Below are 24736 nucleotides of genomic sequence, written 5' to 3'. Positions count from 1 at the left end.
GATTTAAGATTCTTGGCCACCACAGGTAGGTCCCTGATCACACTTCTGGCTTCAAACCGCCGTGGTACCAAAAGGCGGAACCGTTCACAGACAGGGATAGAGTCGGGACCACCTCTGTAGTCCTCTGCTCGGGGACCCTGAGAAGGCTCTGAGAATGATGTCAAGGAATGAATGGAGGAGAGATTAGGCAAGCTTTGAGCTGGAACTTGCAGGATGAGTCAGGGCTGGAAGACAAGTGAGGAGGGGCAGGGCATGCAGGGGAGGAGACAATAGAGGAAAAGGACAGTGGCTGCTGGAAGTGACATGAATGAGTCCTAATGTCAAGGGCAAGAAGCGATTCCCAGGACACTAACTGCAGCCCGATTCCATTTTTAAGCTCCCCGCCTCCCCCAAAACAAGAAAAGCTAAGCAATATATCATTTTTAAAATACAAGCATAGGGACCTCCCTGGCGGTCCAGTGGTTAAGACTTTGCCTTCCAATGCAGGGGGTGCAGGTGAGCTAAGATCCCACACGCCTCAGGGCCAAAAAACCAAAAAAAAAGCAATGTTGTAACAAGTTCAATAAAGACTTTAAAAATGGTCCACATCAAAAAAAAAATCTTTAAAAAAATTTAAAAAACAAACAAACTGTCTTTTAAAAAAAACAAGTGACCGACAGGGATTTAATTCGGATGGTGGTGAGGGGGAGAGGCCAGTGGGACAAGAAGGAGCTCAGAGGCACCTGAGAGACATATCGCTGAGAACGTTCTAGTTCATTAGTTCATAATTTGTTACAAATTATGGTTTCAATATGTTAAATGTGTTCCATGGAGACCTGTATGTATCCAAAGGACTAAAAAGGAATCTTAAGGGCAAAACCAAAATTTTAAGAGGAAAAAGTTAGAAGCAGAAGGTAAGCAGGACCCAGGCAGTTATACTAAGTTTCAGGAGGCAGAGGTGACACAGAGACAAACCCAGAAGATGTTAATCCCTAGAGAATCTTTTTAATGCTCACCTTGCTTAGTGTCTTCCACCTATTACCTCATTTAATCCTCACAACAACTGTTCGAGATTAAGCCATGAGAATGATTAACTATTATCATTCTATTTATGACGAAAGCCACTGAGGCCCGGAGAGGTTGAGTGACTTGTCCAAAGTCACACAGCTGTCAAGTGAGCTGTAGTCAGGATGTGAACCAGGACAGCCTGACTCTATCACAGCCTGGAAAGGGTGGGCAAATGTGGAAGGAATTTGGGGATAAGCAAGATGAGGGGGTAGGAGGGTCAGGAGGGAACCCTGGCCAGACAGGAGGCTTAGTAGGTATCTTGTGTTCTGTCGCATTTCCTGGAATACCCCGTGCACTGGGCTGCACCTTGACCAGCCCTTTCTGGTGAAGGTCAAGGCCAGGAGAAGCCGAGCCAGCATTTGGACCTGTGGTCGCTGCTCCTCCCCTACCTCTGATCTTGGAGAACCCCAAACAAGGTCTTTTCAAATCTCACCGTTTTTATGGCTGAAGTCACCAACACTGGTTTTACAGCCCTGGCTCCTCCTTCCCTGGGGAGGCCAAGCTACTTGGATGATTTTATGGCTATAGTCCTTCCAGTCACAGAGCTGCTTTTCCCAAGGGGAGGGGTGCCGCTAATAAAAAGGCAATAAACAAATAATTCCACCTGCGTGGAATTTGGGCAGGCAGAGAGGAAGTGGGGTTCTGGACCTCCACTAATAAATCAGGCGCCCTGGTGAGGATTAGAAAAAGATGCTCACAGCCCCACCTTCCCTTCTCCCCACCACTGGTCTCCCTGCAAGGGACCCAGGCTTGGAGAGTGAAGGGAAGGATGTGTTTCTGTTCCCTTGCTCTCTAGAGGCCAGGGAGGGGGCAGTAGGATGTGCGCCCGCATCCCACTTATGCCTGTGGTCCTGCATAGGGATCAGGAAGTGGGAACATCCAGGACACACTTGGAAAGAGCCAGAGCAGCCCAGTTTGCCGAAGGCAGGCTCTGGGGGATGCAGAGCGGGACCCAGTGGGCCATCAGTGGCATCGAATGCTGAGGCAAGAAGGGAGACCCTGGTCTCACTGGGAGGCCTGAATCAGACACCCCAAGAGTGGCGTGGCCAGCTACTCACAGGGGGACCTGGACCAGGGACCCCGAGGTCTCTGCCACTGCAGACAAGAATGCCCGCGTCACGAGTCAAGCTACCCGCAGGAAGTCAACCCTGTGTTCAAATCCCGCCCATGTCACCCGCCGGCTGGGACCCGCCGGGCAGACAGGGTCCGGCAGATAGCTGTGCACCAGTGAAATGGGTGTGGTGGGTGATGCCCCGGGACATGTCAGACTTGCCGTCCTCTGCTGAGTCAGGGATCACACGGTTTTCCTTCCTCCTTCTCTAATTCCCGTTCCTGAGCCAGGAACCCAGGTGCCAGGAAGGGTGGGGACAGGGTGAAAGATGGTAATAATTACAACTTTCCTGAGCGTTGGCCACGCACCAGGCTTGTGCTCAGAGCTTTGTGTGGCTGAACCCCTTCCGTTTCCACAACAGTCCTGTGAGGGTGATGATGTTAGGATTCCCATTTTACAGATGGGAAAGCTGAGGCCCAGAGAGGACTCGTACATCTGGGATTTGCTCCGGAGACCCCTCTCTTTACCTCCATGCTAGAGAAAGGGATCAGACAGGGGCCTGGAACTACAGGAAGGGGCTGCCCCCCTGTGGCCCCGTCACCTTCACGGGGTGGGGGTGGACGCTGGTCACCCCAGATGGGATCAATGAGTCTGTGGTCTGTCCACCCTCCAGACCAACACTGCCCCATAGATACATAACCCGAGCCCCCTAGGTAAACATTTTCTTAGTCCCATTAAACAAAAAGTAAAAGAAACAGTTGAAATTAATTTTAATTAGAAGTTTTATTTAACCTGTTATATCTGAAATATTCTTTCAACCTATAATCGATAGAAAAAAATATTAATAAGATACTTTAGTCTTTTCATAGTAAGCCTCTGAACACAGTGTGCACTTTCTCAAATCAGGTGCTAACCTTACATCAGAACGATCTGATTTGCATTCAGTTCTCATCACCATTACAGCTGACAGAAGTCGATTCTCAGGCCTGAGCTTTTCCAAACCTGCATAAAAAAGTATTCTAATAATTGGGCTTCCCTGGTGGCGTAGCGGTTGAGAGTCTGCCTGCCGATGCAGGGGACACGGGTTCGTGCCCCAGTCCAGGAAGATCCCACATGCGGTGGGGCGGCTGCGCCCGTGAGCCATGGCCGTTGAGGCTGCGCGTCCGGAGCCTGTGCTCCGCAACGGGAGAGGCCACAACAGTGAGAGGCCCACGTGCCACACACAGACACACACACAAAAGTATTCTAATAATTGAATTGAGTGTCAGTGTTTCAGTTGAAATCAATAATAATTCAATAAAATTAAAAATTGTGCCCCCCTCCGGGTTGCATGGGCCACATTTCAAGGGCTCAGTAGCTACACGAGGCCAGCGGCTGCCATGGTACAGAACAGTACGTTTCCATCGTCAGAGGAAGTTCTATTGGATGACATGGCTCCAGGCTGCAAAGGCCTCAAGGGTGGGGAGAGGTACATAGTAGGGGCTTAATAAATATACGTTGGAAGGGAGAGAGAGAGAGAGAGAGCATAAGGGAAGAGAGAGAAGTCGAGAAGAGCCTTCAGGCTAAAGGCACAGCACGTGCAGAGTTCCAACGGTGTGGTGGAGCATGGCGTATGCAGGGAACAAGTTGAACTTGACAGTGGGAACAGAACAACACTGGCTGTGCTAGCGTGGGGATCGAGGGAAGGTGGGGCAGTGCAGGCTACCGGGCCCACAAAGAATCTGCTGGGCTTTGAGGGACAGAGCCAGGGATGCAGGACAAAGAACCCTGAGAATTTGAAGAAAGTGATTCATTTCTTTAGCTAGATTGTTCTCTATCACCATCATCATCATCAAAGTAATAAATCAAAAAATCATTTAAAAGTGTGTATAGATTTTAAATGTGCAGGAATAGCCAGGGAAGAAAAAAAAAAAGAATGGCGAGGGAGAATTGACCCTATCAGAACTTAAAATCTATAAAGTTACTCTAATCCAAACAGTATGACATCCCACCCTATGACCCTGCAATTCCAATGCTACTTATTTGCCCAAGAGAAATGAGCATGTAGTTTCCACACGAAGGCAAGTATTGTCACAGTGGGTTTATGCATATTAGCAGCACCCGGAAACAGCCATGAACAGGAGAATGGGTCAACACACCGTAATCTACTGATACAGTTGAATTCTACTCAGCCATAAAAAGGAACAAACTCTATAATGCACACACAAACATGGGTGCATGTCAAGAGTATTATGCTAAGCAAACAAAGCCAGATGCCAAGAGTACTTTCTATAAGCTGACAGCCCTAGAAGGCCCGAGACCAGCCAAGTCAATTTATGTGGAAAAACTCAGAACAGTGGTAGCCTCAGGGTGGAGGTGTGAGCTAATTGGGAAGAAGAACCAGGAAATGTTCTGGGGTGATCGACTACTTTATGTTATGAGAGGGGTTTGGATCGCATGGAAGGATTATGCATTTGTCAAAATTCACTTAAAAGTAGGAGGCTTTGCGAGACAAATTTCTAGCTGGCTGTCCACCTATCTCTGTATCAAGGTCATTTCTATGTGGGGGAATTGCAGGGCATATGTATTTTCTTCTCTATTATTTTTTGTATTTTCCAAATGTTCTATATGTAATTTTCATAAGCAGAAAAATAATGATTCCAAAACTTTAGGTGATAATAATTTCCATCTGTTATTAAAATAATTGAAAACACGAAAAAAAAAAAGGACATTTCCTCAACAGGAAAGTAATGTTCAGGATGGAAATGGGATATCTCGCAGCTATTAAAAACATTTTTTTAATTGAATGAAAGGTTCTTTAGATTCTATAGTGCTTTAAAATTTTCAAAAGTTTCACACACGTGATTTCATATAATCCCATAATAATCCTTTTTTAAAAATCCCCTACCCCTGTGTTGTTCTTCCCCCCTTCCCTCTCCCCCATGGTAACCACTAGTTTGTTCTCTACATCTGTGAGTCTGCTTCGTTTTTGTTTCATTCACTAGTTTGTTGTGTTTGGGGGATTACACATATAAGAGATATCATGCAGTGTTGGTCTTTCTCTGTCTGACTTATTTCACTTAGCATAATGCCCTCCAAGTCCATCCATGTTGCTGCAAATGGAAAGATTTCCTTCCTTTTTATGACTGAGTAATATTATACTCTATTTTATATATATTATATATATATGTATCTACATATCACTTTTTTTTTTTTTAACTTGCGGCATGCGGGATCTTTTAGTTGCAGCACGCGGACTTCTTAGTTGCGGCATGCAGGCGGGATCTAGTTCCCCGAGCAGGGATCGAACCCCAGCCACCAGCACTGGGAGTGCAGAGTTTTACCCGCTGGACCACCAGGGAAGTCCTTATCACATCTCCTTTAGCCATTCATCTGTTAATGGACACTTAGGTTTCTTCCATACCACGGCAATTGTCAATAATGCTCTGGAAGCTATTTTTAAAAACAAGGATTGTAGATCAACTATACCCCAATAAAAATTAATTTAAAAAACAAATAAGATAAAAACAAGGAGATAGCTGCAGAGAGATAGCTGCAGATTTGAAAAGACTGCCATAGTAGAGTAACTAAAAAATAAGCAAGATGCAGAGTAAGGTCTGATATCAATATTGCTTAGAAGGAGGACGGGGACTTCCCTGGTGGTCCAGTGGGTAAGACTCCCCGCTCCCAATGTAGGGGGCCCGGGCTCCATCCCTGGTCGGGGAACTAGATCCCACATGCATGTCGCAACTAACCTGGAGCAGCCTAAATAAATAAATAAATAATAATTAAACAAAAAAAAAGCCGGACAAGCAGGAACAGAGAAGGAAGCTGAGTGCCCACACTGTGCTCGCATGTACTTCTACAAGTACAGTTAAGGTACGCACCAAGCTGGTAGTATGGGCATCCCCAGAGACTGGCATGGCCGTGCTGGGGGAGACCATTAACTTGTTAACAAGCCCAAATGATAATAAATACATATAACTTATTAATAAACCCAGATGATCAATAGATACAGAGATACAATCCAATAATTTGTTATTTTCCCTTTTTTTTTTTTTTAATTTTTTTTTTGGTCCTGCTGCGCAGCTTGTGGGATCTTAGTTCCCCAACCAGGGATTGAACCCGGGCCACGGCAGTGAAAGCACTAAGTCCTAACCACTGGACCTCCAGGGAATTCCTGTTATTTTCCTAATTAGATCTTCTAAAAAGAAGGAAAGGTACACATGTGCCGTATTAAGGCAGTCTAGCAGGTGTAAAAACATCCCCCCACTTCTGGATCTTAACACGGTAGAAGTTCATTTCAAACTCACATCCCAGCCCCACGTGGGCTCTCCTGGTGATGTGATGCCAGGCCCGGCTCTGCTATCCTCCACCCGTGACTCCCAAGTCCCCGGAGAAACCTCCCTGGTCCCACCAGCAACGGGGGCAGAGGGCTAGCAGGTGGCAGTCACTGCCACTGTGTTCACAATTCAGAATTCAAGATGCGCAGAAGGGCATAAAATGGAAAATTCTGGTTCTCACAAACACCCCATCCCCATCCCCAGAGTAACCACTTCTAAGGCTTGCCTGCCAGAAAAGTTTTCTCTATGTGTGTATCTTGTTTTTACTTACTTATTTTTTAAACATAAGATACTACTTTATATCTGGCTCTGCCCCTTGTCTTTTCACTCTCTGTAATATCTCAGACATCTTCCCGAATAAATGCTACCTCCTTACCCCTCCGATCTTTTGGAATTTTCATAATGAAAATTCCAAGACATAGAAAAACGTTGGAGGAATTATTCAGCACACACCCCCTCTATACCCACTACTCCTAAAATTTTATTATACTTGTTTTATCATATATCTGTACATCTTTCTATCCATCCAGCAATCTGTATTGGTGATGCATTTCAAAGGAGTGATTTGCAACCATCAGAACATTTCACCTTAAACATTCCAGGCTGCATATTATGAAATAGACTTCAATACTTGTTTATGAGTTTTTTTTTTAATAGATGATGTTTATGTACAGGGCACTGCACAAACTTATGAAGTGTGCCATTTTGAGAAATACATGTGTAACCCCAATCCCTATCAAAACATAAATGCCTCCTTTTGAATGGCTGGATTCCAAGGTTTGCAGGCGGTGATTTATTCATCCAGCCCTGATTTATTTATCCAGTTCTCTGTTGTTCAGGTCCCTCTTACAATGTTGCAATTAGCATGGTGGTACATATATCACTGGGCACTTCCTCAAGGTCACCAATCCCATAAATTTCTGGAGGTCATGTTCATTTGTGCATCCAACAGATATAATGGAGCGCTGCCTGCCTGTCTGATGCTGGTTCTTGGAGGTGGGACATGGGAGAAGCAGAATTTCTGTTCCCTTGTAGCTACTACTAGTGGGGAAGATTGATTTCAAGAAGTCAATAGACAAAGAAAATAGTTACTAAGTATTAAAAGGGCTATGAAAGAAAAGAACAGAATGCTGAGAGGGGTAAAAATGCGCATGGACCGGGTGTCCTCTGCCTGAGTGGAGGTGGTCTGTATAACTTAAAATGTCGCCAAGTGATCTCCCAAAGAGGTTATTCTAATGTCTCCTCAGCGGCCACAGATGAGAGCAGGAGAGTGAAAGATCCCGGTTCTCTGCGCTCTGGCCAAGGCGTGAGTCATTCCACTGAGGTGGAGGTGGCCAGAGGAGATGGGGACGCTTGAGGAGATGGGGACGCTCGCCCAGATGGGCTCCAGGCAGCGGAATTTCGGGAGGTGAGGGAAGGCACTCCTGCAGGCGAGAGCAGCTCAGGCAAAGGAGGGCGGCTGCCGCTGCACAAGGTGCCCTGGGATAAGGCGCACTGAACCCAGCTCAGGCTTGAGGAGCCTTGAAAATGCTCTCCCGAGAAAGGCAGGCGAGTTGACCACAGGCACCTGCTGTGAGTCAGCAGGACAGCGGGGCTGCGGAAAACCTCCTCATGCGGCCGGGTCGCACGCATGGACGGGCGGGGCCCTCTCAGAGGAGTGGGGGTCAGTTTCAGTCCCACAAGACCCCTGAATGCCAGCAGCCTGCCCTCTCCCCCCCTTTGTACACACTATTCCCTCTGGTACACACACTTACAGCTCTTCCCTCACCTCCTTCAGGTCTGCTCAAATGTCACCTCCTCGGAGGGCCCTCCCCTGATTCCATCGATCTCAAATTGCAAACCCTCCCAATCCCAGACGCTTCCTGTCCCCCACCAGCTTCATTTTTTCCATCACCCTCCGATACACTACATTTTGAACATTCTGTGTTAATTTTATTGTTCATTCAAACATAAACTGCAATAGGGATTTTTGTTTTGTTCTGATATTTTTTGGTTTTGTTGTGTGTTTTGTCAGTTGTACTCACTTTCCTATCCCCCAGGGCCCGGCACATAGTAGGTGCTCAATAAATATCTGTGGGCCAAATGAATGAATTTGCCCCATCTCAGGCAAAATGGCCTAAAGCTCCTGGAATGGGGAGCTCTCTTTGAACATCAGACTGGGAGGTCCCTGGAAAAGAGGTCCCTGGTCCCTGCCCACCCATCACTGCTCGTTCATCAAATGAGACCAGAGAGGTTTTGAGAGTGACCTCGGGTTACACGGCAAATCGAAGGCAGGTCTGTAATACAGGCAAGGGTTACTTCTCTGCACAACCCTGGGTAGCCAAGAGGGACGCTGGCCAATGGGATGTCTTGTTATAATAATGGTTAATGGGCGTTAAGTATTGACATTTATATGAATGAGGTTTTTTTAAAAAAAAAATCAATCAGTAAAATTGATTTGTGTGTGTGGGTGTGTGTATAGCTTTATGAATTCTAACACATGTATAGATTTGTGTAACCATCACCACAATCAGAATATAAAACTGCACCATCAGCCCTTTGTAGTCACACCCCCCCATCCCTAGCTGCCCTCTCCCCTCCCACCCCTCATCCCCACAGCTACTGATCTATTCCCCGTCCATATACTTTTGTCTCTTGTCAGAAATGACATATAAGTTTCCTATTGCTGCTGCAGTAAATGACCACAAACTGAGCGGCTTAATGCAATACAAATCTGTGCTCATACATTTCTGGAGGTCAGAAGTCTGAAATCAGTGTTGCTGGGCTAAAATCAAAGTGTTATCAGGGTGGCACTCCTCCCGTTCCCTTCTGTGCATTTTTCCAGCTCCTAGAGGCCCTGCATCCTTTGGCCCGTGGCCCCTTCCTCTATCTCTTCAAAGCCAGCTGCATAGCCTCTTCCGATCTCTCTCCTCTCTGACCTCTGCTTCCATTATTATATCTTCTCTCTCTGATTCTAACCCTCCTGTCTCCCTTTTACAAGGACCCTTGTGATTACATTTAGGGCCCACCGAATTCTCTCCCCATCTCAAAACCTGAACATAATCACAGCAGCAAAATCCCTTTTCTGGTGCAATGGATCATATTCACAGTTTCTGGAGACTGAGACATGGACCTCTTTGGGGGGTGGTCATCATTCCACCCACCACAGTCATTAAATGGAATTGTACAGACAGCGATCTCCTGAGTCTGTTTTCCTTCACTCCACCCAATGCCTTTGGGACCCATCTGTGCGGTGGTGAGTATCAGAGGTTTGCTTCTTGCCCTTGCTAAGTAGTACTGTGTGGTGTACATGTACCACTGTTTATCCACTCACCTGCTGATGGACGTTTGCGTTGCTCCCAGTTTCTGGCGATTATGAATAGGGCAGCTATAAACATGCGAGTACAGACATGGGTGTGAAAAAGAGTTTTTGTTTCTCTTGGGTGAACTCCCAGGAGAAGGAGAAACTCTGCTTTAAAATCTGTGCTTATCTTAAGATATTTCATTGAGGTCTATTGATATACAATATCGAATATAATACAGTATAATGATAATAATTATAACACACACCTAGGAGTTAAATATTCCTGTGACCAAGGGGAAGGAGGTGGACACTGAGACCCAGAGAGGTCATGTAAGCTGCCTGAGGTCAAACCTAGGTCTTCCTGACCGCCCCCCACCCCCAAGACCCCAGAGCCCCTGCCCAGAATGAACACGCCTGAGGACAACTGTATTACGATTGGCGAGGCGCTACCCCATGGCACTGGGTGGGTTCAAAGCCCAGCTCTGCCATCTGCCGCTGTGTGATGTTAGCCAAGTGACTTTGCCTCTCTGTGCCTCTACTTCCTCATTTGTAACGCGGGGATAGAAATACTATAGCGGGTGGCCTCCTAGAGTTGTTGAGGAAATAAACGAACTGTAGTGAGGCGTGTCGGGCCAGGGGGCACTGTGAGTGTTATTTGTATTTCTTCATAAATATTGATGGAGTCCCTCCGTGTTTTGATATGTTGGCAATCCAGACAGAACGCACCCCCCCCCCCCCGCCCAGGCTACGGAGGGCCTTGAGCTCTGGACCACGTGGGGGATGAACAGGAAGGAGAAACTGGAGGCCAAGAGACTCTGGAGGAGGCTGCGTTGAGGATCCAGGGGGGCGAGGAGGAGACCTGAGCTGGACAGGGGTAGCGGGGACAGAGAAGAAGAGCTAAGGCCTGGTGGACTGGGGGGCGGGGGGATGGGAGGAAGGAGGATCGCCAGGTTGGGCCATTCTTAGAGTTTCATGTCCTGGGGTCTCCCTAGCAGGGCAGGCCAGGCCCCTTCGAGGAGGCTAAGTACGTCCTTGGCCCATTGCCCGTCATGTGGGCTGTAGCTCTGTCCGCTGTTCCTCCTGCGGCTGGTCTCTGCCCCAGCCCAGCTGTCACCTTCATTCCTCTGCTCCAACCAAGCAATAGCTGCGTGCCAGGCCCTGGACCTGGCATGGGAAAAGAATAGGCTCGGAGCCCAAGGAGAGGAAAGGTCACCCCAGGGCCAGATTTAATTTACAAGGTGGGGAGAGGAGACACACAGCACCTGTTTGGGGACACACAGTAAGATTCAGCCAAGCAGGAATCCAGGTGGGGTCCCCCCTCTCCAGCCTCCTGGCAGGAGGAACAGCTAATGCAAGGCCAGAGGCTGGAATAGTGCTTAGTGCATTGGGGGGCTTTGACTGGAGTGGGGGGACGTGGGGAAGAAGGGCCTGGAACAGAACTGTCTTCGGTTCAAATCTCAGCTCTGCTCCATACTTGCCGCATGGCCTTGGCCAAATCGCTTCCCCTCCCTCCACCTCCATTTTCTCACCTGTCGCCTCATAACATGCAGGGAGATCCCAGCTCTCCCCCAGTCACGTCTCGATTATTTATTAAACGTTGATGCTCAGTCATTTACTGAGCAAATAGTTGTTCTGGGCCCAGAGGGCGCATGGTAAGGTCTGGACACTGTTGACCTGGAATGAGGCCAGGCTTTGGAAGTTTCTAAAGTCCCCAGAGGGGATTCTAAAATGCCCAGGGCTGAGAACCACGGAGGCAGGTGATAGGAGGTAACAAGTGCTCTTTGAGTTTCCTTAACTTTTTTCCTGGTAACCCCCTTCATTCATTCGCCCATTTATTCATTCAAACGTTCATTCATCACACATTCATTTATTCACACATTCGTTCAATCACACATTCATTCATTCACACATTCATTCAACCACACATTCATTCATTCACACGTTCATTCAGTCAGTCAAATACTGGTTGGACACCAACAATGTGCTGGCACTGTGGATTCCACCCTGGTCTCCACCCTGGACCCCCAATTTGGAGAGTGTAAGTGCTGAGGGGGATGGTGGGACGCCCTCGTATTTATTCATGTATGCATTCCGTGACTATTTCAGGGACTCCGGAAGGGCACAGTATCTTTTCCTGGTTGGCAACCCCATTTTCCTCTCCGGTAAGCTGGGGAGGACACTTCTCCTTCAAGGAGCTGTTGGTGAGATCAAAGACAAAAATAGCGCTGCACGCTAAAGGGAGCTTCAGTGTCCTGGGCATTTATTAGGAGCCAGGGACTTAATGTATATTATCCCTTTTAATCTTTAGGTAGGATTAAAACCTTGAGGTTGAGATTACTGTTATCTTCATGTGTCAGAAGAGGAAACTGAGGCTCAAAGAGGTGAGATCTGCTGCCCAGGGCACAGAGAGAGCACATGTGACCCACCAGAGCCAAGACCCAGGCACTTAGCAGCTAATCTGCCTAGCGACTGATGGCCTCACAGCCCCGCCCACTGGTCTAAATCCGCCTGGCAACTAGTGACATCACTAATTCTGCTGCCTGCGCTCAACCTATGACATCACTGAGCAATAAAGTAATTTCAATAAGCTGAGGGCCTACTGTGTGCCAAAGGCGGTGCCAAGCAGCCCCTCCTCTGGGCTCACACGATGCCCGGTGTTGCCTCTATTACTAAGTATAATAATAACAATAATTTTAGCCTGGATTTATCGAATGCAGACCACAAGCCAGGCTCTATTTTAATCATTTTTATTTCTATGGGTGCATTAAACCCTCCCACTATCTCTATTTTTTAAAAATTAAGAAACATTTATATAGTGTATATTCCTATGTCAGGCCCATTTCTAGGCACTTTTTACATGCTCACGACCATCCTATGAGGTAATGTTTACTTATTATCCCCATTTTATGGATGAAAGGACTGAAGCACAGAGAGGATGAATGACTTGCCCACAGCCACATGACTGGAGAGAGGTAGGATTCAGACTCATGTATTCTGGCTCCAGGGTTTATGCCGTTAACCAAGACACCATGCTACTTCTCCTATCCCTATTTTACAGTTGAGGAAACTGAGGCCTAGAGAGATTAAGCCCCAGGCCTCAGCTTGGCTAGAGAGTGCCAAAGCCAGACTCTGAGCCTGCAATGTCCAGCTCCAGAAACACCTTTCTCACATCTGTCCTACTTAGGTTACTTAGAAACAGGGCCTGCAAAGCCCCTGCCACCATCCCTCTGAGGTGACCAGCCCTTCCTTCCTGGTCCCCTCGGGAACATCCCCCAGCCAGGAACAAAGGGGGCCTTTTCCAACAGACCCTAGCCCACATGCCAGCTTCCTCCGTAGCCTCCCCCCAGCCCCACCTTGGGACACTGCCCTTTGGAAACCCTGGCTGGGCTGAGCCTTACCTGGGCTCCCCAGAGCCCTCCTTTGACTCCAGGCAGAGGAAACAATTCTCTAGCTTTTGTCCTTCTCTTGCAAGCCTGAGCCTGGTGCCAAGCCTTGGAGAAATTCCCCATCCCTCAAATCTCTGAAGCTGGTGGAGGCCTTCAGGAAAGACACTGGGAGATCCCTGGGCAAGTCACAGCCTTCAATGGGCCTCAGTTTCCTCATCTGTCAACTGGGCGCACGAGGGAAAGCTAACAGAAAAGGCCTGTGCAAGACAGCTGGGCTTTCACCTTCACTGGGCCCAGCACCTCGTCTCGATTTTTTTTTCCCCTCGCCTCATTTTTATTAAAAACAGTTGTTTTAGTGGGAAGCGTAATTTTTTCCCTTTAATGTTTTATTCATTCATTGCAAGTTTTTTTTTTAACATCTTTACTGGAGTATAATTGCTTTACAACGGTGTTTTAGTTTATGCTTTATAACAAGGTGAATCAGCTATACATATACATATATCCCCATATCTCTTCCCTCTTGCGTCTCCCTCCCTCCCACCCTCCCTATCCCACCCCTCTAGGTGGTCACAAAGCACTGAGCCGATCTCCCTGTGCTTCCCACTAGCTATCTACTTTACATTTGGTGGTGTATATATGTCCATGCCACTCTCTCACTTTGTCCCAGCTTACCCTTCCCCCTCCCTGTGTCCTCAAGTCCATTCTCTAGTAGGTCTGCGTCTTTATTCCCTTCCTGCCGCTAGGTTCTTCATGAACTTTTTTTTTTTTTTAGATTCCATATATATGTGTTAGCATACAGTATTTGTTTTTCTCTTTCTGACTTACTTCATTCTGTATGACAGACTCTAGGTCCATCCACCTCACTACAAATAACTCAATTTCGTTTCTTTTTATGGCTGAGTAACATTCCATTGTATATATGTGCCACATCTTCTTTATCCATTCATCTGTCGATGGACACTTAGGTTGTTTCCCTGTCCTGGCTATTGTAAATAGAGCTGCAATGGACATTTTCGTACATGACTCTTTTTGAGTTATGGTTTTCTCAGGGTATATGCCCAGTAGTGGGATTGCTGGGACCTATGGTAGTTCTATTTTTAGTTTTTTAAGAAACCTCCATACTGTTCTCCATAGTGGCTGTATCAATTTACATTCCCACCAACAGTGCAAGAGGGTTCCCTTTTCTCCACACCCTCTCCAGCATTTATTGTTTGTAGATTTTTTGATGATGGCCATTCTGACCGGTGTGAGATGATACCTCATTGTAGTTTAGATTTGCATTTCTCTAATGATTAATGATGTTGAGCATTCTTTCATGTGTTTGTTGGCAGTCTGTATATCTTCTCTGGAGAAATGTCTATTTAGGTCTTCTGCCCAGTTTTGGATTGGGTTGTTTGTTTTTCTGATATTAAGCTGCATGAGCTGCTTGTAAATTTTGGAGATTAATCCTTCGACAGTTGCTTCATTTGCAAATATTTTCTCCCATTCTGACGGTTGTCTTTTCGTCTTGTTTATGGTTTCCTTTGCCGTGCAAAAGCTTTGAAGTTTCATTAGGTCCCATTTGTTTATTTTTGTTTTTATTTCCATTTCTCTAGGAGGTGGGTCAAAAAGGACCTCGCTGTGATTTATGTCATAGAGTGTTCTTCCTATGTTTTCCTCTAAGAATTTTATAGTGTCCAGTCTTACATTTAGGTCTCTAATCCATTTAGAGTTTATTTTTGTGTATGGTGTTAGGGAGTGTTCTAATTTCATTCTTTTACATGTAGCTAGCTGTCCAGTTTTCCCAGCACGACTTATTGAAGAGGCTGTCTTTTCTCCATTGTATATTCTTGCCTCCTTTATCAAAGATAAGGTGATCATATGTGCTTTGCAAGTTTTATTAAAGTAAAACACAAGTGCTGTGAACAGAGCTTCAGTCAATTGCCCAAGGAATTTTGCAGAGGGCATGCCTTGTAACCAGCTCCGCCCCCATCTGCCCCCACTTCCCAGGGGTAAGCATCTTCCTGCCTTCTAACATCATAGGTGATTTGTCCCTGTGTTTGAACTTCCCCTAATTCGAATCATATCATCTAGACTCTCTTGTGTCCTTCATCCTCCGTTCAACATTTTGTTTCTGAGTTTTACCTGTGTGGTTGGACCCTAGCCCTCTTTATAAATCCTCACAATATCTATAAATCCTCTTCACTATCCTGAAATGAAATCCACAGACAGTATAACCCACTTACACGCATAATTTTTCCCCCAGTTCGATGTATTGTCCTAAGTGTACCAGAAAGGACCGCAAATGGAAATTAGCACCGAGTAACGGCTAAGAATGGGCAAATCCGTGTTTCATGGGGCCTGAAGCTTATACTGTTTTGAAGGGATTCCCCTTAAGAAAAAGAATCAGGGGCATTCCTTGGCAGTCCAGTGGTTAGGACTCTGCGCTTCCACTGCAGGGGGCCCGTGTTCAATCCCTGGTCTGGGAACTAGGATCCCACAAGCCACCTGGCGCGGCCAGAAAAATAAATAATTTTTTTTTTTTAAAAAAAGAAAGCAAGGGGCTTCCCTGGTGGCACAGTGGTTGAGAGTCTGCCTGCCAATGCAGGGGACACGGGTTCGAACCCTGGTCTGGGAGGATCCCACATGCCGCAGAGCGGCTGGGCCCGTGAGCCGCAACTACTGAGCCTGCGCGTCTGGAGCCTGTGCTCCACAACGAGAGGCCGCGATAGTGAGAGGCCCGCGCACCGCGATGAATAGTGGCCCCCGCTCGCCGCAACTAGAGAAAGCCCTCGCACAGAAACGAAGACCCAACACAGCCAAAAATAATAAATAAATTTAAAAAAAAAAAAAAGAAAGAAAGAATCAGTACGTGTGACTGCAACATTAGGAGGAAGAAATGTTTGTTTAGAACGAGAAAAGAAATTACAGTGACTTGTCTCATTCTGAAAGCTGGCAAACACTCCAAATATTCCAGAAAAATAACGCAGCGGCTTCTGGCTTCAAACCTGAGTCTTCTCCTCCACCCCATACTTTTGGTGCCAAGCGCCCCTGGGCATGTGATAGCGTGATCCGACTTCCGTGTCCCCAGCCTTCCTGTCATTACTTGCGCCCAACTAGTGTCCCAGAAGCAAATCCTGCACCCAGCCAGCTCGCCATCCCATAACTACACACAGACATGACCGCAAACCTTGTAAATATCCCAGGAAAGTCCGATGAGATGTATCCCCAACTCAGCTTTACCTTAGCCAGGTCCCCAAAACACCTATCGCTCTCCCACACCAGGGTCAGGAGATCTCGAGGGAGGCTGCAAAGGCAAGAGTGATCGAATTAAACGGATTGTTCTCAATACATCTCACTTTGGAAAACTGTACTTCCTTGTATGGTTATGTGAACATTGCAGGGTTTTGGGAAAAGCAGCTTGAGTGAGGGGCTTGAAGCTTAAGACTGCCCCAGCTTCCCAGGGACTCCACACCTGGTTTTCGCAGGCGGCCCTGCCGCTCTGTGGCCGCTTAGGAATGGGCAGGGCACCTGAATCTTTGGCCTATGTTTGTAAAATGGGGGGTGGTGCCTTTCTGGAGGGTTGGGGTGAAGAGTAAACGTGTGGAAAGCACTTAGTCCCACTTTGCAGAGGTGAAGCGCTGCTTGTCCCGCCAGCTGTGTGGCTTTGGGCAAGTCACTCAACCTCTCTGTGCCTCGCTTCCTTCATCCAGAAAATGGGGATAATAATCATTGTCACCTCATAGGATTGTTATGGGGTGTTAGTAAACCATCCTCACTTTGCAGATGAGGAAAAGGGCGCAGAGAAAATTCCTTGCCAGTGTTCCACCAGCGAGCGGGGTGCACCTCGCCCATCTCCTTGCTCGCCCTCCGTCACCTGCCCCAAGATCCCTCCGCCACTTTCTGCCGCCATCTGTCCTGGAGGCCTCAGCTGTAAAGCTGGACCCTTGTGCAGGCTCCTGGGACCTCGAAGGACACTCAAATGCAGGCCCCGTGGGACTTCCCTGGCTGTCCAGTGGTTAAGACTCCGCGCTTCCACTGCAGGAGGCACGGGATCGATCCCTGGTCGGAGAACTAAGATCCCGCCTGCAGCCGACCTTAAAAAAAAAAAAGCAGGCCCCTGGCCCCCCACTCTCCCAGGGGTGACACCTGTCCTCGCCTCCTTCCCGGTCCTTAAGGTGTCTCTCCCCCATCCTCCTACAGCCAGAATTTGTCAGGCGAATACTTCAGGTATAAAGGCATCCTCTTCCCCGTCGGCATCTACTCACCTGAGAGCATCAGCATCGCAGAGAACTCGGAAGTGCAGGACGATGACATCTTCATCATCACCTACCCCAAGTCAGGTACCCGCTGGGCCGGGGCAGGGGTGCTACGGAGAATGTTGTGGGTGATGAGAAGGGTACACTAAGGAGAATGGAAGAGGAAAGAGGGAGGGGTGGGGCGGATGGGGGACGCCTTGGTCCATTCAGAACCGAGGTGAGCTTGGCCTTTGCACTGGCAGGTCCCTCCGCCAGGGGGCACCCTTCCCCCAGATCCCTGTGTGCCTCGCTCCCTCCTTTCCACCAGGCTGGCTCTCACACCCACTGGGAGGACTTCCCGGACCTCCCTGGCTAAAATAGCGTCCCCATCCTGTCCCTCTCTATCCCTTAACTCCCCTCGTATTTTTCTTCACTGACGGCCACTATATCATATTTTCATTTGTTGATTTAGTCTGGTTTCCTCACTAGAACATGGCTCAGTGAGTGCAGATATTCCGGTTTGTCTTGATCGCGGCTGTGTTCTTTGAACCTAAAACAGTGCCTGGAACTTATTCAATAAATATTTCAGGAAGGAAGGAAGGAGGGAAGGAAGGAAGGAAAGAAAGATCTTAATTTTCTCCATTCGGTTACTGAAATGCTACTTACTGTTTGTCTACCACGTGCAGAGACACAGCTCTGAACAAAGGAGACATTTGTTGGGAGATACAGGCTTCATTTAAACATGCAGTCGCCTATATTACCATCTAATTAGGGTTAGGGTGGGTCCCCTCCCCCCCAAGGAAAGGTGAAGAGAGCATTAAGTGTAGGTAATAAGAAGGTCTGCGGGATAAGGGCAGGCTTCCTGGGGAGAAGATGTTCATGCAGAGAGTTGGAATCTGCAGAGCGGTTTGAGTGGGAAAGGGTATCCTAGACAGAGGGACAGCATGTGCAAAGGCCCTGAGGTGGGAGGTGGCTCGGTGAGTTTGAGGAAGCAAGAGAAGGTCAGTGGGACTGAGGTGGAGGGAGTGACAGGAGAGGCCCGGTGGCAGGGGGTGGGGGAGTTCTTCTCTAAAATGTTGGAGCTGCCTTCTTAATGTTTTTCAAAATATTTTTGAAAATTTTCCAAATATTATATTCACCTTTTCCAGCATAGAGTTCGATGAGGGTTTTTTTGCTTTTTGGTAACATTAAAAAAAAAATAATTCACATACCATACAATTCACCCATTTGAAAGTGTAAAAATCTATGGCTGTAGTATATTCAACCAAGTTGTGCAACCATCACTACAGTCAACTTTAGAACATTTTCATCGCCCCTAACAAGAAACTCCGTATCCATTAGCCATCACTGCCCAATCCGCACATCCACATCCCTAAGCCTTAGGTATCTGCTTTCTCACTGTACGGATTTGCCCGTTCTGGACGTTTCAGATAAATGGAATGATACAATACACGGTCTTTTGTGTCTGGTATCTTTCACTTAGAGTAATGTTTTTGAGGTTCATCCAAGTTGTTGTCAGTGCTTCATTCCTTTTTATGGCCAAATAATATTCCATGATATGGTTATACTATATTCTGCTTATTCATTTATCAGTTGATAAACAATCAGTTGGGTTGTATTCACTCTTTGACTCTTTGAATAGTGCTTGAAGGAACATTGATATACAAATCTGTCTGTGGACGTGTTTTCATTTCTCTTGGAGTTCTATGAGTTTTGAGAGACATATACAAGATACACCACAATCAAGATATAGAGCAGTTCAGGGACTTCCCTAGTGGTCCAGTGGTTAGGACTTGACACTTCCACTTCAGGACGCCTGGGTTCAATCCCTGGTGGGGGAACTAGGATCCTGCAAGCCGTGTGGCATGGCCAAAAAAAAAGATATAGAACAGTTCCATCACCCATCTAAAACAAACAAAAAAGCCCTTCACGCCCTTTTGTGGTCAGCTCCTTCCTCAACCCAGCCCCGGGCAACCATTGATCTGTTTGCGGCCCCAATAGTTTTGGCTTTTCCAAAATGTCATATACATGGAATTGTACCCTATGTAGCTTTTGAGACTGACTTCTTTCACTCAGCATAATGCATTTTAGATCCATCCAAGTTGTATTTTTTTATTGCTGAGGAGTATCCCATCAGCTGGATGGACCACGGTGGGTTTATCTATTCATCTGTTGAAGGGCACTTGGGTTTTTTTTCCAGTTTGGGATGAGTATGAATATAGCTGCTATGAAGCTTTGTGCACAAGTCTCTGCATGGAAATACGTTTTCGTTTATCTTGGGTAAATACTTAGAAGTGGGGTTGCTGAGTTTATGGGAACTACGTATGCTTAACTTTATGAGAAACTGTCAAACTGGTTTCCATAGTGGAAACCATCTTGCACTTTTGGGCAAGCTGGTTTTACCATCTTGCATTCTCTCCAGCAACATAGGTGGGTTCCAGATGCTCTGCTTCCTTGTCAGCACTTGATATTGTCAAGTTTTTTAAAAAGTCATTCTAACAGATGTGTTCTAGTATCTCATTGTGGTTCGAATTTGCATGTCTCTAGTGGCTAATGATGTTGAGCATCTTTTCAGGGGCTTACTAGCCATCACTATCTTTCTTGGTAATGTGTCTATTCCACTTTTTTTTTTTTTTTTGCTCTTTTAAACTGGGTTGTTTGATTTCTAATTATTGAGTTTTGAGAGTTCTTTATATAATCTGAGTACACATCCTTTATCAGATATGCCTTTTGCAAATATTTTCTCCGAGTCTGTGGCTTGTCTTTTCATTTTCTTTTCAGTGTCTTCTCAGAGCAAAAGTTTAAATTTTGATGAGCTCCAATTGTCAATTTTTTCTTTAATGGATCAGACTTTTGATGTCACAGCTATGAAATCTTTTCCTAAACCAAAGGCATAAAGACGGCCTTTATGTTTTCTTCTAGAAGCTTTACAGTTTCAGATTTTACACTAAAGTCTATGATCTATTTTAAGATAATTTTTATGTGTGGTATGAGGTATAGATCAAGGTTCTTTGTTTGCATATGGTTGTCCAGTTATTCTAGCTATTTTTTAAAGTTTAAAATATCTTAATTTCTCTCTTAGAAAGTAATGCATTCATAGTTCAAAATTCAAGAGGTACAAAAAGGTTTACACTGTAATATCTCTCTTCTCCCACAGTCACCAGTAGTCTCTGTGTATCTTTCCAGAATTTGTATGTACAAAAAAAAGTGTACATATTTTTTTTTAACTTTTTTCCCACAAAAGTTAACACGATACACGCCATTTTGCCTCATGTTTTTGTTTTGTTTTGTTTTATGGTTGTGCCTTCTTTTTCCTTGTATTTTGATATCATCCCATCTTAGAACTGTAAACAAAGAGCTTCCTGGTTTTTGGTTTTTCTTACAGTTCCATAGTATCGCATAACATTAGATGTACAAGAATTCTTGTTTAACTAGTTCCTTACTGATTAGCTTTTCCTGGTTTCCAATCTTTTGCATTTATTTATTTTTTTAAATTTATTTATTTATTTTTGGCTGCGTTGGGGTCTTCCTTGCTGCACGCGGGCTGGGCTTTCTCTAGTTGGGGTGAACGGGGGCTACTCTTCACTGCAGTGCACGTGCTTCTCATTGTGGTGGCTTCTCTTGTTGCAGAGCAGGGGCTCTAGGCACACGGGCTTCAGTAGCTGTGGGGGCTTAGTCGCTCCGCGGCATGTGGGATCTTCGCGGACCAGGGCTCGAACTCATGTCCCCTGCATTGGCAGGCGGATTCTTAACCACTGCACTACCAGGGAAGTCCCCAGTCTTTTGCATTTATACACCATATAAACTTTACACACAATGCCACATCTTGTGCAAGTGTCATTTGCACACGTATGCGTTTATCTGTAGAACAAATCCCTAGATATGGAATTGCTTGGTCAGAGCCTCTGTGCGTTTGCAATTTTGATGAATATAGCCAAATTTCCCTCCACAGAAGTTGTGGAAATCTGTTCCCCAAACAGCAGGCTTTGTTTGAAACAGCTTTGGTGATAGACGGTAGTAGCGATGTTTGCACAACAATGTGAATGTACTTAATGCCTCAGAACCGTACTCTTAAAAATGGTTAAATTGGTAAATTTCATGTTAGGTATCTTTTGCCACATACCCACAAAAAAAGAATTATTAAGTGGTAACAGGGGATTAAAACACCAAGGGGTAAAGAGAACCCTAAACAATACAGGAAGAGCCAATACGGGGCGAAGCCCCTCCCTCTAGGACGGAAGCAGAGAGCACCCAAGGAAATGTGCTTTGGGATGCGGGGCGGGGTGAGGGGGAGTGAGTGTCACTGGGGTCTACTGCACTACTGGCCGCTGTCCATCACAAGAGCTGGCTGGGAGAAGCCCAGGAGAACCAGGAAGAGAAACCCCATCCTTCTGCAGGGTTCCTCTGCGCCCTCTACTGACAAAGCTTCACATTGCGCTAGGTGGCAAAGGAGATCCGCTTACACAGCTCCAATGGCACAAAGCAGGGCAACCAGGAGTGGATTTGGAGCTGAGAGGCAATACACTGGGAACTGGCACGGGGTAGTTCTTAGAATCCAGGACAATATAATACTAATACCAGGTGATTGTTCACATTACGATTATTTCTCATCTGACCTACCTGTAATCTCCTGGAATCCAGACCTGTGAACTGGGTCATGGATGCGATCCCTTCCTACTATGTGACGTTTGTGGCTCCCTTAAGAAATCAAGGGCTTACTCCCATGAAAGGGCAGTGAAAAGAGCTGAGATTTTAAGTCTAGCCACCTGAATTCAGTTCCAGCTTCCTCTATGTATTAATGGAGTGCTTCAGAATCTCAGAAGCTGGACCCCATAGCAATTTATTTCTTGGGAATCCCCTGGCAGTCCAGTGGTTAGGACTCCATGCTTTCACTGCCGAGGGCCCGGGCTCAATACCTGGTCGGGGAATTAAGATCCCACAAGCTGCGTGGCGCCGCCAAAAAAAACAAGAAATTTATTTCTCATTCCTGTAAATTCCACCTAGTGCTGGATAGATGGGGGGAAGTGAGGGGGAAATCCATGCAGTCTCCAGCATCCTGGCTCCTTCCATCTTATGGATCTGCCATCCCCAGGAGCCCCAGTTTCCACTGGCATCTCTGCACTCAGCCAGCAGGGGGCGGGGGTGGGGGTGGGGGGGTGGAGAGGAGGTGTCACGTGGCCGGTGTTTGGGGTCCAAGTCTGGAAATGGCTGCACATGGCTGCCACTGCACTTCCTTGGCCAGAACTCAGTCACACGGTCCCACGTGTAGCTTCAGGGGAGGCTGGAAAAATGTCGTCCTGTTATATTCCCGGTAGAGAAACGAAATGGGGTTGGGTGGACAGTTGCCACTTCCAAGCTTTGCCGCCTTAGTTAGCAACTTTGTTTCTTTGAGCTTCAATTTCCTGCTTTGAAAATAAAGATAACCAACCCTAAGTGGGAAGAAGAAGGGATAAATTAGGAGTCTGGGATGAACAGATACACACTACTATATATAAAAGAGATAAACAACAAGGACCTACTGTATAGCACAGGGAACTATATTCAATATCTTGTAATAACCTACAATGGAAAATAATCTGAAAAAGATATATATATATAATATCTGAATCACTTTTGTACACCTGAAACTAACACAAGATTGTAAATCAACTATACTTCAATTTTAAAAAAACATAACCAATCCTAACTTCTGTGCTGTGTGAGGAATCCATGCATTAAACATATGTAGCAAATTGTACAATAAATGCAGCCATTATGAATTTGATTGTATCCCCCCTTCACCCCTCCCCACCTCTGATTAATTTGCCCAATTCTTCCAACAGGCACAAACTGGATGATTGAGATCCTCAGCTTAATCCTAAAGGACGGGGACCCCTCCTGGATCCGCTCAGTGCCCATTTGGAAGCGGTCGCCCTGGTGTGAGGCCATCATGGGTGCCTTCAGCCTCCCCGACCAGCCCAGCCCTCGCCTCATGAGTTCTCACCTCCCCATCCAGCTCTTCACCAGGGCCTTCTTCAACTCCAAGGCCAAGGTGTGGGAGGATGGAGGGGAGTGTGTGTTGGTGGGGCAAAGTATAACTAACTGATGAACTCAGCACCTATTTATTGAGGACCTACTGTGTGCCCGGCCCTGATCTAGAACAGCAGCAAATACACACACAAGGAACACCTGCCTTATGAGCCCGCATTCTAAAGGGGACAAAGAATAGATGGAGTAAATAAGGAAAAGATTGAATACATCCAAGGTGATCAGTTCACATCGAGAAGGAGGGGAACGTGGGGGTTAGAGCTAGGGGTAGGGGTTGCAATTATAAATAGGGTGGTCAAAGGAGGCCTCAGTAAGAAGGCGTGGTTTGAGTAAAGACCTGGGAGGTGAGGGAAGGAAGCCAAAGCGGGGGTCTGGGGGAAGAACATTCCCGGCAGAGGCACGAACAGGTGCAAAGGCCCTGGGGTCGATGTGGCATGCCTGAGGTCCAGCAAGGAGGACTGTGTGCTTGCATCTAAGTGAGCAAGGGGGAGAGGAAGAGAGATGAGGTCAGAGAGGTAACAGGGACCAAAATGTGCAGGGCTGTGTGGACTTCGGTGGGGAGTTTGCTTGTCGCTGATTGAGACAGGAGCCAGGGGAGGGCTCAGAGCCAAGGAGAAACAGGATGCAACTTAGGTTTTCACAGGCGCCCTCTGGCTGCAAGTCAGGGAACAGACCATCAGGGTGAGGGCAGAAGCCAGGTGCCAGGGATGAGGTGACAATGGAGGCAAACAGGGTGGTGGCCACAGGGAGGTGAAGAAAAAGGGCTGGGTTTGGAGTGTATTTGGAAGATGGAACCAGGAAGAGTGGCTGGCAGGTTGGATGTGGGTGTGAGAGAAACAGATGAGTCAAGGGTGACTGCAGGGGGTTTGGTTTAAGCAACTGGGAGGATGGAGCTGCCATGAACTGAGACGGAGAGGTTGCGGAGGAGAGGTTTGGGAGGAAGATGGCTCTGCTGTGACCCATCGACACCCAGGTGGAGGATGCCAATGGGCAGTGAGATAGACAAATCTGGATTTGACAGGAGAGATGTGGGCTGGACACATCTATTTGCAACCTATTGAGATGTGTATATATATATATATGGAGAGAGACAGAGACAGAGAGAAACAGAGACAGACAGAGAGACAGAGACAGAGAAATCAAAGCCAGGAGACTGGTGGGATCACCAAGGAAGGAAGTGAGTATAGACAGAGAAGAGATCAGATTGCAATCTAGGGGTCCCCAAGACCACCTTCAGGCTCAGTGATTCACTAGAAGGACTCCAGAACTCAGCAAAGCTGTTATACTCACGATTATAGCTTATCACGGAGGAAGGATAGAGATTAAGGTCAATGAAAGGAAGAGGTGGGAATTCCCTGGCGGTCCAGTGGTTAGGACTTTGTGCTCACACTGCCTAGGGCCCG

The 24736-nt window shown here is 46.7% G+C and overlaps 1 protein-coding gene across 3 annotated transcripts in view; it reads left to right on the top strand.

Moving 5' to 3' along the window:
- The window catches only part of SULT2B1 (sulfotransferase family 2B member 1), a 33619-nt gene that overhangs the window by 2526 nt on the left and 6357 nt on the right, over positions 1–24736 (top strand). For 2 of the 3 annotated variants that reach the window (XM_022584850.3, XM_089902618.1), the window contains exons 2-3: positions 17272–17411; positions 23129–23337. In XM_022584850.3, coding sequence (XP_022440558.2) covers positions 17272–17411; positions 23129–23337 — 349 coding nt within the window. The remainder of the gene's footprint in view (positions 1–17271; positions 17412–23128; positions 23338–24736) is intronic. The other variant, XM_089902619.1, reaches the window with a different exon arrangement.

Source organism: Delphinapterus leucas, chromosome 20 (genome assembly GCF_059928025.1).
Source record: "Delphinapterus leucas isolate spDelLeu-1000000601 "Yukka" chromosome 20, BTC_Dleu_Yukka2, whole genome shotgun sequence".
Classification (NCBI taxonomy): Eukaryota; Metazoa; Chordata; class Mammalia; order Artiodactyla; family Monodontidae; genus Delphinapterus; species Delphinapterus leucas.
Note: the sequence above shows the minus strand (reverse complement) of the source record. Positions and strands in the feature narration are given on the sequence as shown.